Source organism: Salminus brasiliensis, chromosome 13, assembly GCF_030463535.1.
Source record: "Salminus brasiliensis chromosome 13, fSalBra1.hap2, whole genome shotgun sequence".
Taxonomy (NCBI): domain Eukaryota; kingdom Metazoa; phylum Chordata; class Actinopteri; order Characiformes; family Bryconidae; genus Salminus; species Salminus brasiliensis.
In genome coordinates, this window is record NC_132890.1 from 4,814,257 (window position 1) to 4,835,531 (window position 21,275).

The window sequence follows — 21,275 nt, forward strand, 5'->3', positions numbered from 1 at the left end:
CCTGTTGACATTTTTGCTGATGTCAAATCAATTGCCCCATCTGATGCCCCATTCTGGTAGACAAATCCATTCTTGTTCTCACAACGGAACAATTCAGGTTCCATGACGGACACAGAGGCCTTCATTTTACTGAGGTCTTCAATTCCAAGGGTCGTGGCATTATCATACTGATAGCGATCTTCCTGGAAGCCAAAGCGGTTTTCTGCTTGCGTGGCCACTGGAGGCTGTGTTCTGCAGCTGCCAGTAAATGGAAGCCTATAGAGGACATCACAGCACACTGCTCGCCTACCTGCTGTCAGATCTACAGGCGCTACATCTTCCTCAACAACGGTTGTAACCACCCCAGAGGAAGAAGACAGAGCCACTATGGCTTTCATTGGCTTTGATGTAGTGAGATCTATAGCTCCAGCAGCAGACGGCTCAGTGTGAATAGGTACGTTAGCTTTAGCATTTGTAGCGGTTAGTGGTGACACTGTGATGGGTAACAATGAAGGTGCTGTTATTTCTGCAGCTCCATAAGAAAGGTTCATGGGGACGGGGATCTCTGTAGTGGTTGTAGGTTTGGGTTGCGAATTTACTGGTCTGTAGACTATCTGTGCCACTGGCTCAAATTGTTTGTACGTTGTAAGCGGCAGAGGCATGGAAGTGGCATTTCCTAAGTTAAGGGGCTTATCAACCATGTTATTATTGTATGTAATTGTAGCAGTGCAGGTAACAATAGTGATACTATCCGTCACAACCGAGAGCGTTGTAGCAGGAGTTATCTCAGCACTTAGGTTCACAATTTCTGGCTGCACAGCAGTTATCTGTCGGCTACTCGAATCGCTTGAGAAGGGCTGTCGGTTTGATTCAGGAGCTGTCAGATCCATTCCCTTGTCAGTCATTGTAACACTGGCCTTTAATGTTGTGAGATCGATGACATCACCGGGACAGTGTGTCTTTCCATTCTGTACAGGCCTTGTTTGTACTTGTGTCATTTCAGGCTGGACCATGACCGCCCCACGGGCAGGGTCCGACACAGGTTCTAGGGGTATTATTTCTTGGACAACTGACACAGTAGTGGTTCTCTGTACTTCAGTCGTAACAACTTGTGTCACAAGGTTAGGTAATGCATCAGGGCGCTGTTCGGTTGTTGAGACTGCAGAGTACACTTGGCTCATGCTTGACACAACTTTATCAGGTCCTCTTATTTCTTGACTCTCTACTGACTTTGTGAACTGGGTAAATGTTACTGGTGCGGCCGGAATTGCTGTTGCCGTATAACCTGCTGGTGCCTCTTGCTGTGGTTCGAAAATGGCTTGATGTTGCTGGATTTCAGTTACTGCAATTGATGATGGACCTATTGCAGCCATAGCCTCTTCTGAGGCTGATACGATTAGTACCTCCTCCATCTCTAACTCTTGCAAAGCCTGACCCTCTGTGGATAATGGACGTTGGGTTATGGTTATAGGAGCAGGCAACACTGTTTGCATGTACTGCCTCTCCAGCTCTTGCCTCACATCATAAGAAGCTGTTGGTTCCATTGCAGGTACTGGGCTAACAGATCCTATGAGGGCTGCTGGTGTCACCTCTACATTTGTTGCATTTGTCAGTAGTGATTCAGGAAGCATGGCTAGTGGTGCAGCAACTGAAGGAGGTGTAGCACACACCTTTGGTGCTGAGATCACTGTTGACATAGTATTTATTGTTGGTTCTATGGTGACAGCTAGTACTTCGGTCACAGGCGATGCTGCAAATATTGCACGGGGTGAAGTTACAGTTGGGGCTGCAACTACTATTGGCGCAGTGTATACCATTGTGGTCACTGGTGGTGCAGAATGAATGATCATGTCCTTCATGATTGGTGGCCCAACAGTCATCATTGGCTGGGGCACAGAAGTCACCGCTGGTGCTATTAAATGTGGGGATGAAACTACAGTGTTTACTGGAGTAATCTCAGGTGGTGCTGCTACAACCGACACTGAAATCACTGTGGACGCAGTATGCATTGTTGTGTCGGTTGTAACTACAGGTGATGCACCTGCAAATTGTACTGGAACCACTGTAGGTGGAGTTGCCATAACTGGGGCTGAGATTACTTTTGATGGTGCAGCTACTACTGGTGCTGGAACCACAGATAGTGGTGCAGGTACTGTAGATGGGGAAAACACTCTTGGCGCAACAGGAGGGACCTGGTACTTAGTGGTTGGTAGGGAGGATCTCTGTATTGGAGCTTGGGTTGTAATACCTTCTACTGGTGATCCTGGTTCTGATGGCAATGTTATCACCACATATGTCTCAAGAGTTTTAGCAAATCGAGGCGACAAAGGAGATTTCGGCGATGAAATGCTGTGTCTACTTTCAACAGGAGCTGTCAAATTGAGCGAAAGGACATTAGGGGGTTCTCTTGTTCTCGGTAATGTCGCAGCACGACCCGCTTGAGCAACTGTGGGTTCAGGAACAACTGGTGGCTTTACGCTCTCTCTTGATCTGCTAAACGTTAGACCAGTTGGTATGCAGACTGGTTTGGGTGGAACTGGGGGTGGGGGTTTATGTACTGGGGACAGAGCTTGTTTCACTGCTGCTGCCCTTGGCAATGTGTTAGCCATACCTACAAGAGACTGGGGAGGAGTAGCCGTAACACTTGAAAGAATGGGAGCTGCATAGTGGCTAACAGCTGCATTTGGTAAAGTATCAGGTGGAAGGGCTGGTGGTGAAGCAGCAGGTGGTGGTGGAAACTCAATAATGGGTCGTTCTGCTCTTTCTGCTTTCTGCTGATAAGAGACAGGTGTCACGTGTGGTTCAGGCTTCACTGAAACAAAGCTTGATTCATCTGCCTGACCAGCTGATAGTCCTGTACTGATAACCGGAGACACACTCACTGCAACAGGACGACTTCCACTTTCTTCTGCATTTGTGACAATCTCTTGCATTGATTGATTCATCTCAGGCACATTTGGCAAGATGATGACAAAATGACCTTGTCTTTGCTGCACAGTTGGAGTCACAATCTGAGACTCTGACGTAGTTATTTCCTCAGAGGCATGAACTGTAGGTTGAATATCCTCTGACCTTGGCTGTTTGTCCACTACTGCTGTAGTTGGAGTAACAAAAGGGACTTCTATTGCCGTAGCTTGCTCTGCCACCATTCTGGCTTGTACAACCATTGGAGGTGCAACGGGTGGTGCATGAACTGTTGCTACATGTGAACTGTCTGCATTTTGAATATGGTCTGATGGAATAGCTGTAGGAATAGGAGTTGGAACAAATGGGAGTGGAGCTGTATGTTCATAGTGTGTAGGCAGTCTTGTTGGTTCTGATATTGGAGGACAGATAGAAGCCTGTTCCATGGATACAGATGAGGAAGGAACTGAAACATGTGGTGGAACATATCCGCTTTGAGCTACAGTGAGAGGGTGTGTTAGGATGGATGCTGGGGCTGCTGTCAGAATAGGAGTAGGTGGAGTAATAGGTGCCGCATCTACAGTATGAATTGGTGATTGGGAAGGTGAAGTAACTAAGTCTGGCATTTGGACAATAACTGTAGCAGGTGTTGAAACTTGAATGAAGGCTGGAGATGGATGCTCTCCTGCAGCTGACCCAGGAATTGAGGTTGACTCTAAAGATCTTGGATCTTGAATTGGATACTCTGAAGCAGGAGACACTACATCAGGCATGTGGACAACTGGAGCTGAGGTTCCACATGGAACTTGGGCTTGTACTAAAGATATGGAAGCTGATGTGGAAGCTGCCACTGCAGAGCCTACAGTTCTCACGGAGACTTGAGTTGAAATAGGAATTTGCTCATGTGATGAATCCATGGATGACCTAGGAGGAGGAGGAGGAGGAGGATGTTCTAAAAATGAAGCCAGCACTGGCGATACTACTCCATCTGGTATTTTAACAGCAAAAGCTTCTGAGGTAGGCAATGGCTTTGGAGTTGATTTTGAAGCCAATGGTGGTTTCGGCATGGGAACTTCAGCTGGCACAGGAGCGGGGGCTGGTTTGGGAGTTAATGGTGGTTTAGGACCAGAATCTTCAGCTGGCACTGATACTGGAGTTGGTTTGGGGGTTTGTGATGGCTTACACACTGAAATGTCAGCTGGGGTAGAAGCTAGTGCTGGTTTTGGAGCTAGTGGTGGTTTTGAAACTGAAACCTCAGGTAGAGGCTCAGAAGTAAGAGCTGTTGCTGCTGCAGTGACCTGTTCTGTATATGTCCTTTCTTTAGGAGAACCTGCAACAGGATGAGCTTGAGCCTTTACCACTGAGATTAGGGGCTCAGAGACTGGCTCAGAAACTAAATCTGGCATCAGAATTACAACCGGGGCAGAATCTGATACTGTTTTGGTTGCAAGAGGTGCTTCTGGAAGAGAGCCCGGCTCTGAAGGTGACTGTGGAGATGGTGTTGAATCTTGCGTTGATACAGGTGACACAGGTTTTGACTGAGGAACCTCACACACAACAGATGTGGGGTCAGCAGTCTCTGATACTGATTGTGTAGGTTCTGAAGGTTCTGTAGTAGCGTCAATTGACTCAGCCATTCCATGTTCCTGTGGAACGCTATATTCGTCTTCAGCTTCGTCTTCACCAGAAGAACACTGAGTAATTTTTAGATCAGGAATAGGATAAAGGGCTCTCCGCTCAGGCAAGTCTTGGGGAGATGACTTAGCAATGAAAGGTTGCATAGCACATTCAATAGGTTCTATTGCATATTCCCCCTTCGCATTATCCTCCTCACCACTTGAGGGAATTAGTATAACCTCTGGCGAATCGTATGAAGGCTCAGAAGTAGATAGAGGGGACACTGGAGACAAAGGGCTTGACTGGGTTGGACTTGTTCCAGGAGTCAGAACTTCTTTTTGCATCCTGAGCAGTTCTTCTGCATTTTCAGTATTCACTTGGGTTTCGTCATATCCTGATATAGTCACATAGCAAGATTCAGTAAAAGCAGGTTCAGAAGTGTCAGTCTGCTGAGCTGCCTTATCCAGATGTCCACGTTCAACTGCCTGTCCTTTAAGTATGAGCTCTCTCTTCTTCTGCATCTCCTCTAAGACTTCTTCTGGGGTTCTAAGCTTTCTTACTGTCTCTTGCACAGTTACTTCACTCAGTTGATGATTATCAGGAAAGCTGAATTCAACTGCTGTAGCCTGTGCTGGTTCTTCCACTAGTGACTCATAAGCATAGTCCTCGATCAGCATGCCTCCATAGAGAGGCTCAATCTCAGGTGGAGTGACTTTCTTTGTCATAGCTTTGAGTGACTGGGCTTTCTCCATCATTTCTTCATATGCTTCCTCTGCACTCTTTAAAGGCTTCTCATCAGGAAGCAGGTGGGTATACGCATTCTCTGGTTCGGACTCAATACTTGGGGAGATATTAGTAAAAGAGGAAAATGCATGTGCTTCCATCCCTAGTGCTTGCCATTCGTCCTCAGTTTGAGATATGTTCCCCATTGTGGAGAGGTTACTGGGTGGTTGGTCAAATCTCTCCCGTGCAGGTAATTCGTCCTTCTTGGACTCATCCATCTCTTCCCCTTCCCCTGTCTTCTTGTGACTTGAACTGCCATCACTTTCTTCATCAAATGATGATGCAGATGTCGGTGATGCAGTTCCAGGTGTGATGCTGGATACTTGCATACTGGAGGATCCATCACCTTTAGACCTGTCCTCAGAGTCCTCCATCAAATTCTCCTCTTCTGTAATCTCTCTCAAAGGAACGTCCGGCTGTGTAGAAACGGCTACAGTGCTGTTCAGGTCAGGGACTTCGTCCTGTTCATTTTCATTCATGATTAGCACCATTACTGTATTTTTGTCCTGCTCCTGAGAGGACACAGTATTGTCCACACTATGTTCAAGATTCAGGATTTCGACATTTTCTCGTTCTGGCTCTCTGGCTTCGGGCTCCATCTGTGGTTGCTTTTCCTCAATCTGTTTCCTGATGCAGCTTTCCTCGTCTTTTGCTGACAACTCCTCGTCTGCGCTCATTTGCATTAGTTGTCTCCGTATGAACTCTTCATCACCAGAATCTGGGCTTTCACTGCTAGAGGATGCAACACTTACTTTCCTTAACATTTGGAGATGCGGCGATGGTTCACTTTCGCTGCTGTACCCCACAGAGCCAGCTTGCTGCTTTGTACTCTCTGAAACCTTGATCAGTTCTGATGCAGCTCTCAGTGAAGACTCACTAGCCCTATGGATTTCTCTAAGCTCTTCCTCGGCTGAGCTGTATGACTCAGGAGAAACTGGCAAGACGTCCACTCCTTGCTGGTCCACTTTCAAGGTCCCAGTCTCGTCTTCCAATACCGCACCCTCAAGCTTACAAGGTGTAGTTGGAGTACTCTCCACCTGAACCACAACCTCTTCATTTTGGATAACCGTATCTGCAACCTGAAGATGAGCATCATGTATCCGTTCCTCTGAAGGCCTTTTCTCTTCTTTTTCTACTGGCTGCAGAGCTGTCACTGCAGGTGTTTCAGTGACAGCCTCATTCAGTGGAGCATCTGTAGTCTGGACAGAAGCAGAAGGAGGAGCAGCAGGAGGAGAATCAGCTGCAAGTGGAGGTACTTTTGCTGGCAATGCTTGTATTTCAGGTGCAACTTTAGGCATAGTTGGCCCAGGGAGGCTTTCAATGACCTGAGCATGCACTGATGTTTTGACTTGCTGTGCATTAGGTGTAGTTTCAGTCTCCACCTTAGCGGGAGGGGGCACTGTAGGAGTTTGTCCTAAGTCTCCCATCTGCCCAGCTAGGGCCCTGTGAGTCTGGCATTTTAAACATAGCCACTCAGCCTGTATAGATAATAAAAAAACACACAAAATCAGTTGTTAATGTGTGTAATCCTGATTCAACACAGATATTTAAGCAGAAGAAAATGAAGGTAAATTATGAACACATTATGACTGTATCCATGGTATATGATTCAGATATGGACAGATATTACCTATTTCTTATTGCATTCCTGAAGTATCTCTCACTCCTGCTCTCTCTTTCTCTCCCCGTGTGTCTAAATTACAGTAAAACCGACTGGGACACTGCACAGTGTCTCATTAACAAACTGGTCAAATTTCTATCATGCTTTAGTAGCTTTAGTACTGTCTGCCTAATACTGATTAGGTCCCACTTGTGCCACCACAACAGATCTGACCCTTCAAGACTCAATACAACCTCTGAATCCTCCATGTGGTCTCTGGTACCAAGACATTAGCAGCAGATCCTGTGTAAAGTGCTGTACGTTTTGAGGTAGGACCTCCATGAGCATCAATGAGCCTTAAGTGCCCAATACCGTGTTGCTGGTTCACTGGTTGTCCTTTTCTGGACTGCTTTTGGTAGGTGCCGACCACTGCCTGAGATTTCTGAGTTCTGAGTCAGTCATCTAGCCATCACAATCTGATTTTTCTCAAAGTGCCTTAGATTAACCTTCAAGAATGGACTGTTCACTTACTGCCTAATATGTAGATCCCACCCCTTGACAGAGGCCACCGTAGATGAAGATAATCAATGTTTTTTTCATCTCCTGATGACTACCCCCAAGTCATGGCTTGCACTGTGCAAACTCACGGTTTGATACGAGTTTGATACAATGGGAAAAAAACAAAAACAAAAGCCTAACCCAGATTCCTTTTAATTTAATTAGAACAGGCAGTTGTGCAGGTTGTTCCATCTAGCGCCCCCCTGAGGTCATTATTACAGCCTGCCGTGTGTTAGTTAAGCAGTCAAAGTTAGCATGTTCAATGTATATGTCCATACAAGAATACATGCCTGGAACGGTGGGCAGCCAGTGGTGCTAATTTTATGGCTGATTGATGTATAACTTGCATGTATTCACACTGTGAACTGGCTGCATTTACCATTTATTTCTAAATTGGAAACAACCATCATTATAATTCAGATTAGAAACTCTGATCTGATACCAGTTAAAATTCAAAAGATTGCTTCCCAGTGTGAAATAGCTTTTTATCATACTGGTCCATGTTCTATTATTCCTTCTTCCATTTTGGAACAGCTGCATATGAGCTTAAGATCACTCCAAATCCAAATAACAGCTTGAAGGGTGTAAAGCCTACCAGAACTGGTCTGTGGAGCAATACTACTGTGTTCTCTGGTACGGAACATCATTTACTGCCTTTGTGTTGCAGAAGAAAAAATGTATTCAGTTGAGTGCTTAACCTCACTAAAGCTAGTCCAATCCCCACAGCAATGTCCCTACATCTAGCGTAAAGCCTTCCCAGAAGAGTACAGGCTGGTACTGCAGTAAACGTGTACGGCACGATGCGTTACACAAAAGTAACATGTTAGGTAATATTATTACTCTTTACAATTTTATGTTTTATGTAACAACACATTATGCTACAACACACCCACATAATTTTGTACATCAGTGAAGAGCTCTTCCGTAAGTGCTCTTCTAAAAAAACAAACAAACAAACAAACAACCAAATAAACAGCGTGAAAAGCTGAAGTTGGTCAAGCCAGTTCAAGCTGGTTCACCAGTTTAGCTCTTGACCAGCACAGGGTATGTTTTTTTTATTTGTGTTTGATGGTTTAGCTGGTCTACCAGCATGACCAACCTGACCAAGCCAGTCAACCACCCTGTTAAAAGTTCAGGTTCCTTAAGGAACTTCTGAAGGTTATTTAATTTAAAACTGTGGAGGAACCTCTTAAGGTGCTTTGAGGAATCTTCCCAAAAAGGTTCCCTGAAGGTTTCACAAAGCACCTTTTCAAGAACCTCCAAAAGTTCCTCAAGGAACTTACACTTTTAACAGCAAGTATGACCAAGGAGGTTGAAAAGCATTACTAAGCTGGTTGACCAACATGACCAGCCTCACCACGCTGATCCAACAGCATGACTATCTTGACCAAACTAGTCAACCAATATGACCAGCTTGACATCCAGCTTGGTCAAGTCTCAAAATGGAATCAGGCTCAAATGAAAACATACCCTTTGCTGGTCAAGAGACCATATTAGACCGAGATTAGACCAGCATGTTTTGGTGGCAGTATATTTTTTTAGGATGGTTTGCACCAAATTACGGAACTCTGCATCGTTTTTGAATGCAGAGTATGTTTTCTGTGCTGTACTCTCTGCATAATCGGCCCAACATTTGACTCTTGACAGGCATTTGACTCTTGTTCCTGAAGCATGAGCTGGTGTTAGTAATGACAGATGAGCAATAGCAAAGCATTTGATTTTGGCAGGCGGACTGTGAAACTTATCTGACTGGTTAAATTAAAAATGGTGACTCATTATATGGCAAGGGGTTGCAAACTGTATATTTTACTCTGTGATGTACAGATTAAATATCTCTATTTTTCATAGGTAGAAGGAAATGCACTAGGGTACCCCCAAGTCATGGTTTGCACTGTGCAAACTCACGGTTTGATACGAGTTTGATACAAAGAAAAAACAAAAAAACAAAAGCCTAAGCCAGATTGTTTTCAATTTAATTTGAACAGGCAGTTGTGCAGGTTGTTCCATCTAGTGCCCCCCTGAGGTCGTTAATACAGCCTGCCGTGTGTTAGTTAAGCAGTCAAAGTTAGCATGTTCAATATATATCCATACAAGAATACACCCTACGACCACGACACACTGTCGTTGTCCAATCCACCATTAAGATTATGAGTAATTTTCAGTCATTTCAAATCCAAAAGTAGGAACAGTGAAAGATAAAGAATCCTCCACTAAACCACTAGATTTCCCACAATACCATGCAAATCCAACGGCTTAGAACTGCTGGGGCAGTGGTGGCTCAGTGGTTAGAGCTCTGGGCTGTTGATGACAGGGTTGTGGGATTGACACCCTAGGTGTGAGCACACATGCCTGGACAGCCATTGGGGAGCATAGAGGGTGAATGGCCTTGCTCAAGAGCCCAACAGTGGCAGCTTGCCGAGCCCGGGTATCGAACCCACAACCCTGTTATCAGTAGGCCAGAGCCCACATGTGTGTGTGTGAGTGCATGGATAGGTTAAAGGTGGAGTTCAGAGTTCAACTGTATCACAAAAATGTCATAAATGGTGTAAATGGTTGTCTTGTCTTGTCTGAAGGTTTTTGAGGTTCACAGTTGCTGTATTTACCTAAAGTGGAAAGTGGAAATATCCACTGAAGCCAATGTAACTTTTATAAAACACAGAAACTGGAACTACAACTACTCAGACAAGCATTACAAAGAGATATCATACTTATCTGTAGAGTTAAGAGCCTTTATTGGCCTTTGTGTGACAACATACACCTCTACAGTATGATGGAATTCATCTCTTTGCCTGAGAGCACAGAGAGGGTTAACTGCCTTACTCAAAGGCCCAGCAGTGGCAGCTTAGCAGACCTGGGCATGTTTTCTCAGCAATTATCAGCCAACACAAACATGATTCCCAGATCATCACACATTCCTACTTACACCATTTATCAAGAATACATCTGACAAAATAACAGACTCTGATGAAACCTTGGGTGCAAACGAACCAGGTGTGAAAGCAGAGTAGGAGGTGAGCTTTAGAGGAGGAGTTCTGAAATGAACTTTCTTAGATTCCTGCACAGTATTACAGCTTTCATTGCCATGCATTATGTTAAGAGACTGATTCAAGCTCATTCCTGCTCATAAAAGGACTATTTGTGCTAAAACTGCAATGTGAACCCAAGTCTTGTTAAAGCTTAACAGGGCTGTTTAAGCTTTAGGTGCTTTTGGAAATACTCACAAGTAACTTTCTGAGTAATAGGTTACCACATTTCAGTAGTTACTTAGTTAGGGAGTAATTATACCCCAATAATAGCTCATAGGAAAATGGTGTTTCTGACATTGGCACTCCGGGCCAGAATGTTGCACCAGAAGCTCTCTCCAGAACAGTGTAACACTGCATAACCCGAGTCATATTAGTGTAAAATCCAGTAGTATTACTCTACCACTTCAGTCCACATGCTTCTCTACCTTCAGATGCTGCTTCTGGATCTCTCAGCTTGTCAACAAATGCATGTGTACAGCTGACTATAATGGAAGGTGCTCAAAGCATGACTTGAATGAATTACCTCCCTGCCTGTAGGGGGAGCCCATGAGCAAAAAATACCGATTCTTGCATAATGCTGCGAAAAGTCCATGAACAGAGCCAAGAACGGTGTGTTTGTTTCTGCGTGCACACACACACACACAAACACACACACACACACGCTCAGCAAACCCAACCAACCAAATAATCCTCCAAAAATAAGCATATCACCACAGCAGTCAATACAATGCTGTATTTACTGTCTATCCTCTGGTCATGTGCTGTGTTGGTAGCGTCCTCGCTGTTCCAGCTAAGCAATATGTCTATGCAGCTGGTTTTGAGTCACATTTCTGGCAGGACGCCATGCCTGCCCTCTTCAATTAGTGGACAAACTATAAGGATCAGCAGGCCTGAGGACCAGTTCGGTCTCCGTGATTATCTCCAGGGTAAGAAACCAACCACCAACGTTCAGCAGCGATAAGCCTCTTTAGAGCATCCCAGCAATACAATGCAGAGCAGATGACAGGACGAGCTATCTGACCTTTCAAACCACTGTGATGTGTTTACACAGGGTGATGAAAAATGGCTCATTTGCAGCAAGCGAGGGACGCTTTATCAGGGCAATTCACATGGCAAAACGGTTATGAGATCAGAAGAAGAGTGGCATCGTAAAGATGGCAGAGAGGAGAAACTTTTTTTTTGGTTCTCTTTCCCGCCAAAGTGGAATTATCCACAGTAGCGAGAGAGGTGAGTCTTATTGCTATCTTTCCATCGTATCAGACAGTGTGACAAGTTATAAATGAATCAGTTTGAGAACACTGATGAAAACTAGCTTGATTCGCTAATAGCTACCACCGCAATTTATCAGCTGAGAAATTCGAGTATTCCTTGCAGCAATTCATGTTGCCGGGATTCGTTAGACTCATGCTCCTTCTTCCACCTCCTCGGCTGCTGCTGCTTAAAGTGCAGTCTCTTCAGAATGAACGAGCGCATGAATGCATACCAACAGCGATCCGGCTTTGACGCTCACAAAGAAGCATAACTCTCGTTAAAAGCGCATTTAACTCCGACGCGCTCCGCTCCTGCATAATGTTCTTAGATATCTCACAGCACCTTCCAGTCAGAATAAAGCACCTGCCTGCATTGTATCTCGGCTCTTTCATCAGCGAGCCCGGTCGCAACCGAACTGGGGCAGGTTCGCACCGAACATCCCTTGAGTTGTAGACGGAATAAGTGCCTATACAGTTCTGTATATCAGAGTCTCGAGCCTTGCAGAACCCTGCCTGGCACCTAATCGATTTCCTGGCAGCTGCGTTTGGCAACAGATGTAGCCGGGTAATACAGTGCGCTTTCATCGGCCCCCGCAGTGCCACACAGTCCCTATAAATCAGGCCCAATGATAATGGAGGGTCTTGACCTACTAATTTGAAATAAGCAGAGTTATCAGCTCCTTGGACCGAACTCATTCCCGTCAGTCTGACAAACAGAGAGCACAGACAGGGCGAGAAGCGAATCGTTTCTTCCAAGCTAATTCCAGATGATTCTCCAGGCTCTCGGCTGATAGCACTTCAGAAGAACGTACGATTGCAGGACTGCAGAAATGGTACACTGAAGATAATGTCTGGTTCTGGTTCAAATTAAGGGAGTGCTAAATGCTAAAAGACCTGCAGACACCACACTGTCCTTAAATACTGTCCTTGCTTTAGCGGCACTTGTGTAACTGGCCCAAAGGTAAGGGTCCATGTCCTGGAAAACTGCATTTTCCTCTATTTTTAAAAATGAAAGTGTTTAATGTGGTACATTAACACTGCTAATGCATCCAAATATAGCACGTGTCAGTACATGCTGTCCATATATGGAACCCAGGATGCAAAAACAGCTGGATTTCTGATGTCACAGCAAAGCAACATACAGCAACTGTGCGCTGAATGGTCAGGGAGGTCAGTCAAATTGTATTAGAGAATATTAAACATTATGGTCATTAAAAAAAACCCTTCAGAATGTCTCTATACAAATCATTTACTAATAATGAGTATCAGCCTATGCTCTGCATTAAGGTACTCTACACTGGATTGGACTGGATAGGGGCAGCATAATGCCTCCATGGAGCTCCAATGCTCCATTGGTTTAGGTAGCAGCTTCCGTCCTCGCTCTGGTATCTTGACTCTGAGGACTTTGGTGTGTTCTCCTTCATGACTGTATGGGTTTCCTCCGACCTCCCAAAAACACACATGGTAGGTGAACTGGCTATGTTAAACCGGCCCTGTGTATAGAAGTGTGTAAGACCCTGCCTTGGTAGATGCTTAATGTACTGGTGCCTTGTACAGGGTGTATTCCTGCCCTGCGCCCAACTATAGGCCTCCCCTGACCAGGAAGGGACAGATAAGAAGACAGATAGATCGGATTGGAGGGCAAAAAATCAAGACCAACCCTTGTTGAGTTCAGCCGGTAGTGCTGTGTTAAAGGGGGTGACTGGAGGCCAATTAAGGTGGGTGCAGCACCACCATAAAGCAGATGGTTTTTTGAGCACTGCCATAGAAGAACAACTTTGGTTCCATAGGGAACATTGATAAATTGGTAGGTTGGAAGGTTCTTCAGCCTGGAGTTTTATGGAACGAAAAGAGGTATAGAACTATAGAGGAACCTTTATTTGCAACCATTACAAAAAGGCTTGTCTCATTTAAAAGCAGGCCTAAGATTTGACATAGGGGCCAGTTCTTTGCAAATCTAATCAACGCATAAAGACCTCGAACTCTATATTTCTATACTTGGTCTAATGCAGCTTAACTGATAGAACTGAGCTATATTTACGCACCAACACCAGCACCAAAGAAGCCGAGCATGCTGTCGAGAGTGTTTTTAAGTAAACACTTCAGATTAACAGTGTAAGGGCAAAATCATGCTGGAGGCTACAGAGGTCTGCCTGCTTCTTGCTGCTTATAAGAGCAGGGAAGAGAAGGTACATATACAGCACCTCTCCTCTCTCTTACTTTTTTTAGACTAGCATGAGACTTTTTATACACCCACTGTCTCCTTTAAGGGACTTCTTCTTATCTCCTCTGCAACAGTTGTCGTTTGTATGCCAGCGTGTGAAATGTGTGTGAAATGCCTGAGCACTTCCAGCTGCGGGTCCCTGTAAATGAAGGCTGGAGAAGATGCTGGAGAAACTGGGGCTTCGAGTGTCATTTAGTCACTCAAAGTCTTTAAAGAACACAGTACACTATGTGTCCAAATGTTTGTGGACATTCTAATCCCTGTATTCACATTTACATTTACATTTACAGCATTTAGCTGGCGCTCTTATCCAGAGCGACTTACAAGGTGACTCACATTACACAGGTGGGCCAATGTAGTGTTAGGAGTCTTGTCCAGGGACTTGTTGGTGTAGCGCAGCATACGGTCAACCAGACTGGGAATCGAACCCTGGTCTCCCACATGGTGTAATAGCTCACTGACACAGACACAGCTTGTCTATTGCCTGTAAAGAAGCATTGTCAATAGAAATGTGTTCTCTGGAACGATGGATGGTGCTTCATCCAATACTTTAGGGATGATTTGGGGAGTTGGAGATAAGGTGGGGTGCTGATCATCATCCAACATAATGCTCTTGTTGCTGAATGCAATCAAATGATCACAGCAATGCTTCTCCAAATTCTAGGAGAGAGAAAGCCTTCTTCCCTGGACAGTAGAGACAGTTACTCCAACAAAAGCAGGATACACTCTTTATTAATCCTCTTGATTTCATACGAAATAAGGAACGATCAGGTGTCCCAATACTTTTGTCCCTGCTCAGCTTCACGTCTCTCCTAAGGTTCTTATAGCGGGACAGAGAACACACCCTGGAGCTCACAGACTGACCTGAAGAGTGAAACATGCTCCAACTCTCCGAGCAGTTAAAGACACTACATTAGCCAGCATTACCTGCTCCCGGTGTCTCTCCAACAAACCCACTCATTATTCATGAGCTAGCACACACTCCTCTCATTACAACTGCACAGAACACTGCCACGATCACGTTACTGCACTAAACACAAGGAAGAAACACAAACACACAAACATGAGCCAAGTTAACACACACAACAAGGGATACAGTAGAACGGCGTGGCTTAAACGGACTAAGTGGCTACTGGCAATAGGCACATAGTGCCCTGGACACTCTCTAAAAATAGACACATTCGTTCTGTGCATCACTGAGTTCTGCTGAAGAGACCAATCTTTTCCGTCTTGCAAACACACACACACACACACACACACGCACATTTCCCCCATTAAGTGCTGTGCTGAGTGTCCGCGGTACACGAAATGTTTTTTACAAATGTTTGAGTAAACAAACTGGAGTAAACTGCATGATGTATTACACTGTTACAGACACAGTGCGTCTGCAATACGTTACGTAGGTGCCTTTTTTATTGATTGATTGATTGATTGATTGATTGTCTTTTAGCTTCACTAGCTACACTAGTCAGTCTGATGATCAGAATTGTTTCTCCTGTGTTTTCAAATCAATTATATCAGCTGTTCCCTTCTTTTCCGGTGATTACAAAATCAGGACTGGATACTGGATTTAAGGTCCAGATTTGATGTCCTGGGTGTTTGTGTGTTTTTAAAAATTGTTTTATTCATTATCATAATTTGTTTTGAAAAAATAAAATTAAACAATATTTTATATTTATTACATGTAAAGTGACATATTTCAGTCCTTTTTGGTTTATTTTTGATCAGGCCTGTAGCTTGAACTCCAATATCTCAATATAATAATCAATATTAGAATATTTAATATTTTATTTGATTGAGTTTGATTAAATTACTAAACAAACAATATCGGTATCATTAAAAAATAAATACATATTTAAATAGGTCACTTTAAATGTAATGAATAGAAGATACATTTTTTGAGATGCACACACACACACACACACACACACACACACACACATATATATATATATATATATATATATATATATATATATATGATTGAACACATAGATATAGGATTATCTAACATGGTTAGCTTACATTATTGTCATAACTGTGGTGGTCCATATTGAGTTCTCAGGCACTAACAGTTAGCCCTACTACTTTGGACATCAGATTCATAAAAAAAATGAAATGTTAATATTATTACTTTAATTATTTCAGTATTTCATTGTGCCACATTTTAACATAAATAAAGATCTTTCAAACTTGTCCAACTGATCATTAACAGAACAGAGTCCATGATAAAATTAATATGATTATTTTATTATTTGAGGAGACTAAATATAAAATATAAATATATATAAATATAATATAATATAAATATAAATATAATATAAATATAAATTGCTAAAATATATTGTGTATTTGTTTGTGTTTATTTATTCAAACGCTTTTTAAAACAAACTAAAATCTGCTGATGTGATTGGACTGTTTTTTAATTCTAATATTTTGTGGTGTATTTATTGTAATCCAAAAGAGCAGAGCGTTTAGATGATGCTGAGCCGGTGCTGGGCGGTATGACCATAAATCTCTATCACGATAAATTGAACATTTTCTGTACATGAAATAAATCTCAGATTGGTGCACCCCTTCTTATCACTCTTAAAAAGGACCTACAGTACTGATGTACTTCTGAATACGATGTCAATTGCATCACACTGCCAGCTGGTCCCTTCATTTATCCTAAATACATCTCTAAGTAGCAGTAACAATACTAGGACGCACCGTCAGTTAGACCTTTTATTTATACTAAATAAACCTCGTATCAGTAAAAATAACATGATGATAACTATTCAGTACAAATCTGAAAATATGGCAAGAATATTAACAGTATTTCAGGATGTATATACCAGGGAATTAAAAGGCTAAGCATCAGGCACTGGTTGATTTACAAAGAAGGATCCAAATATACACACAGCCCCCTCGAGACTGGCGACAGCTCCCTCCAAGCCCATACCGAGATGCTAGCTGGGGTAGATTAAATCAGATGCTATTTTTGGCTAGCGGTGTGCCGGATAATGTGAACACAGCACATCACATTTGTATCTCAGCAGCAAACACTGTCCTTTGAAGTGACGCCTCCAGCTACCGCGGCAGTGATATGTGGAAGCGCGTTGTCATTTAAAGGTTCACTGCTTTCCCATCAACATCACAAGTGCAGTGTGTGTTTACTGGGTAAAACAAGGGATCAAAGAAATGCAGAGTCCTCCTGATAGGTCACACATGCCCAGGTCATTAGGGGAGGAAACTGAGCTGCTTTGATTGGCTAAGAACATTCTACTATTTCTATTTCTGCTAATGATTCAGTGATGAATGGGGCAAAGCTGCCAATGCTGGTTAAACACACACGCAGGGCTTTTGCTTTCAGGGAATGTTCAGCTCACTTTGGTCAGCTGGATTCAGATGAAAGGGGAAAGTGCTCTAGATATAGCCTGCGTTTCCCTTAGGGAGGACAAAGTTGGCTGTGGATGGAAGAAGAACCAAAATCAATAGCCGCTCAGGCTCTCTGAAGGTGTGTCTGTGAAAGAGTGTTTAAGTAATGTTCCAAATCTGTACCAAAAGTGACCTTAATGACATTGGTTTTTGATCCAGAATCTGTTTTTACCTCCTTTCTGTCAGTTGTATATCATTACAACCTGTGATATCTGGACGAAAGTATTGGGACACTTCTAAATAATTGAAATCAGATGTTTCATTCAGTCCCATTTGCCATAGGTGTATGGCATCTAGATCTTTCTGCATCAGCTGTGAGTGGTATTATTATTAAACAGTGGAAGCGTTTAGGAGGAACAGCTCACAGAGAGCAGCTCAGTGTCCACAGAGTGTCTTTCAGACCACGTAAAGGTACAGAGCGGGGTCTGGGCCGAGTGTTGAGCTCAGAGCAGAGTGCAGAAAAGCCTCCAACTGACTCGATAACTGCAGAGCTCCAGACCTGCTGCTGCTGGTAGAGCTTAAAGCAAAGGGGGAGCAGCTCCTTATTAATAATGCCTATGTGTTTAGAATGAGGTGTCATTAAAGCTCCAGTAGATGTCATGTATAAGTGTCCCAATACTTTTGTCCATATAGTGTATTTTGACACACAGCTTATGGCAGCTTAAGACAATTACTGATAATAGGGATGTAACAGGATGCTGGGTTTCTTTCCTGGTGATGTAGGCCAGGCCTTAACTACAGCTGTCCTGAGTTCCTGTATGTTCTTCAGTTTTGCCTTCAGTGAAAAGTGAAAAGCATGCTTGACTGAACTTTGGTCAGATGACTGACTTGGCCATCAAGGAAAAGTCCACTTCTTTTTCTTAAAAAAAAGTCCTGAGCGAGCCACCGCCAGACTACATCCACTATTAAACAGTGGTCTGATGGCATGGATTTTGTTAAAGACGTATGTGATCAAATCTAAATTTATAATTGTATAAATTGTGCAAACTTATGTATTTAGTACAACCCTTCAGGTTTTATTTGGTTTATATTTTGGACTCTCTCTTCCTGGAAAGCCTTCTTGATCTGGCCAACTTGTTGTGTAGGGCTTGTTTTTTTATCAAGGAAATAATTCTTTCATTATCTACAGTTGTTTTCCATGATCCTGCTGGTCTTTTGGTGTTTATTCCCACCATAATAGCTTTGTCTAATATTATCTCTTCAATAGGTTTGCTTTAATTTTACAGCCCAATAGTATTTTGCTTTATTGGCCAGACCTCAGAAATCAGTTGTAGACCTTCCGTCTTCTTATTTAAAAGCGCAGTAATGAAAGAATAACACCTGGCCATGAAACAGCTAAGCCGACAATCGTCCAAATACTTTTCGTTCCCTTTTTTAATAGTTAATTTATAATTGTTTTCCACTTTCTGCACAGTTTGGAGGGGCCAATTACTCAATCCTTGTTCATCTGAATGTCCCCTATCACTAGTTAGCTCGCTCGGAGGAAAGTACGACTCCCGGCTCCGATACAACAGCTAACAGACGCTTGTGCTGACCAACATCACACTGGAAGTGAAGTGCATAGAGCATGCCATCAACCCACCCTGAGCGAGCAAGGCCAATTGTGCTCTTTCTGAGTCCGGCTGATGATGGCAAGCAGCATGGCAGCGCCTCAGCCCACTCAGAGCCCCCATAAAACAGGGTTTGGAAAGTGGTTTTTATTCTTATATGGTTCATCTGACCTAGAAATTGTTGAAACTGAAAGTGAGATCATATTCATTCTTTAATTCCATCAGCTATATGCGTCGGTCGTGTCCAAATATTTATAAACCTGACTGTGTGTACTGTATGTGATCTCCTCATATCAACTACAATGACAATTCAGCCATGTACAATAAAGAAAGCTTGTTAAAACACAGTAGGAGCCACATTTCCCCGGAACATCTGTGTTTGTGTATGTTTGCTGTTAGCGTGATTGACAGAATAGGGTGGATGAGGCTGTGGCTGTCGAAGAACAGGCTGCGGTGCAAGCTGCAAGCAGATGGGGCAGGGGCTTTACTCCAACAGTTCACACTCATGCACACACACACACACACACACACACACATATACACGACTGGGAGAGAGATGCCTGATTACTCAACCTCACTTCCGCTTACTGGCATATCATACAGCCACCCCTCCATCCCAGCCACTGCAGATCCTATCACATTAATGCCGTTGCACAACTCTCAATCACTTTAATAGAGTCTCTCTCTCTCTCTCTCTCTCTCTCTCTCTCTCTCTCCTGTGCTGCAGCTGTGGCCATCTCTGCACAGCCTGTTACGTAATGGCACATTCAGTCTAAACGTAGAGACCCTTCCGCCATAGTCAGCACTCAGCACGTTCAGCATTAGTAAACTGTTCACTCACAAATACCACTCATGCAGATTAACCTGTACCTCCCTACTTCAGGCTAAGTTTATTCAGGGTCTGGGCAGCTTGGTTCATATTCCAGCCCACCAAAATATTATATAATTATTATTATATATAAGACCTGATCTGATGTGCTTCATTCCAGAGATGACTGAATAATTGATCCAGACATAAAATCACCTCAGGAAAAGTTTCCTCAATCTCCTGTCTGGCTTTGGAGCTTCCCAATTACTTCACTGCCTTGCAGGGCTTTTGTTGACAGCCATAACCCTGGCTGCTATTTGCTGCACTTAAAAGAACGCCAATCACTCAGCCATCCCTGCTGACCACTAATGCTTTTATTGGCCCCATGCCCTCATCATGGTAAAGCGAGAACCATCTGACCATCTGGAGTATGAGTGAGCAGGATGGTGGTTATGAGCTACAAAAGAGAGAAACTCAACATTCCAGATGTTCTGTCTGATGCTACGTCATCACGATACACGGATCAGCCATAACATTAACACCACCTGCCTAATGTTGAGTCGGTCCCCTTGTACCACCACAACAGATCGGACTATACGAAGCTTGAGCTCCACAAGACCTCTGAACGCATCCTGTGGTATCTGGTACCAAGACGTTATCAGGGTACCCTTAGGAAATTGTGAGGTGGGGCCTTCAATGAGCCTTAGATGACCTTGTTTTGGTAGGTACTGACCACGGCATACTGGGGACACGGCACAAGATCTGCCTGATGGCCATCACAGTTCAGACCTAGTGGTTCAAATTGATACACTTCCTGCTTCCAACACATCGCCTTCAAAGACTGACTGTTCACTTGCTGCCTAAAATGTAGATCCCACCCTTTCGGAGGCGCCAATATAGATGAAGTCAATATTTTTCACTTCACCTGTCAGTGGTGCTAATGTTATGGCTAATCAGTGTCTTCCAGAGATAAATCATTACATTCAAAAATGTTTCTAGGCTTAGATCTAACAAACCACCATTGAAGAATACACCAACTGAAGGCAACGGATAAATCAAGTCAATCGACTGTTAAGTTGTGAGAAAATACGTCTTTTTTTATTTTTAAAAATGCATTACCAATTTATTTATAGTTTATGTGTAAAAATTGGTGGCAGACAGTGGTTCATTTTGTGTTGTGTTTAAACCTCAACCACTAGAGAGCAGTGATTTGCTCTGTCTTCAGGCCTCACTGCCCTGATTGCATAAAAAGTCAGCTTTTTTTCTTTAATTTCATATTTTATGAATATAATGGGTGTTTATTAATTTATCATATAACATAATATACTATATTATAAAAAAAATCTTAAATTTAGGTTTAAAAAAAATCCAAAAATTGTGTTTTGCCTACAGTGTTGCAATATATAGTGCAATATGTTCAAATCATAACACCTACACGATTCACCAGCCTCTTGCCAATACACAGCCCTAACGAAAAGTGGTGCTATTTATGAATCACTGCTTATCTGCAAATAATTTCTTTGTTCCAAACTCCATGACTATGAAATTTAGTGATG

The 21,275-nt window shown here is 43.2% G+C and overlaps 1 protein-coding gene across 8 annotated transcripts in view; it reads right to left on the reverse strand.

Annotated features, from left to right (window-relative positions):
- pclob (piccolo presynaptic cytomatrix protein b) overlaps positions 1–21,275 on the reverse strand; it is a 105,613-nt gene that overhangs the window by 40,928 nt on the left and 43,410 nt on the right. For all 8 annotated transcript variants that reach the window (XM_072695400.1, XM_072695405.1, XM_072695404.1 and 5 more), the window contains exon 17: positions 2–6,761. In XM_072695400.1, the coding sequence (XP_072551501.1) occupies positions 2–6,761 (6,760 nt within the window). The remainder of the gene's footprint in view (position 1; positions 6,762–21,275) is intronic.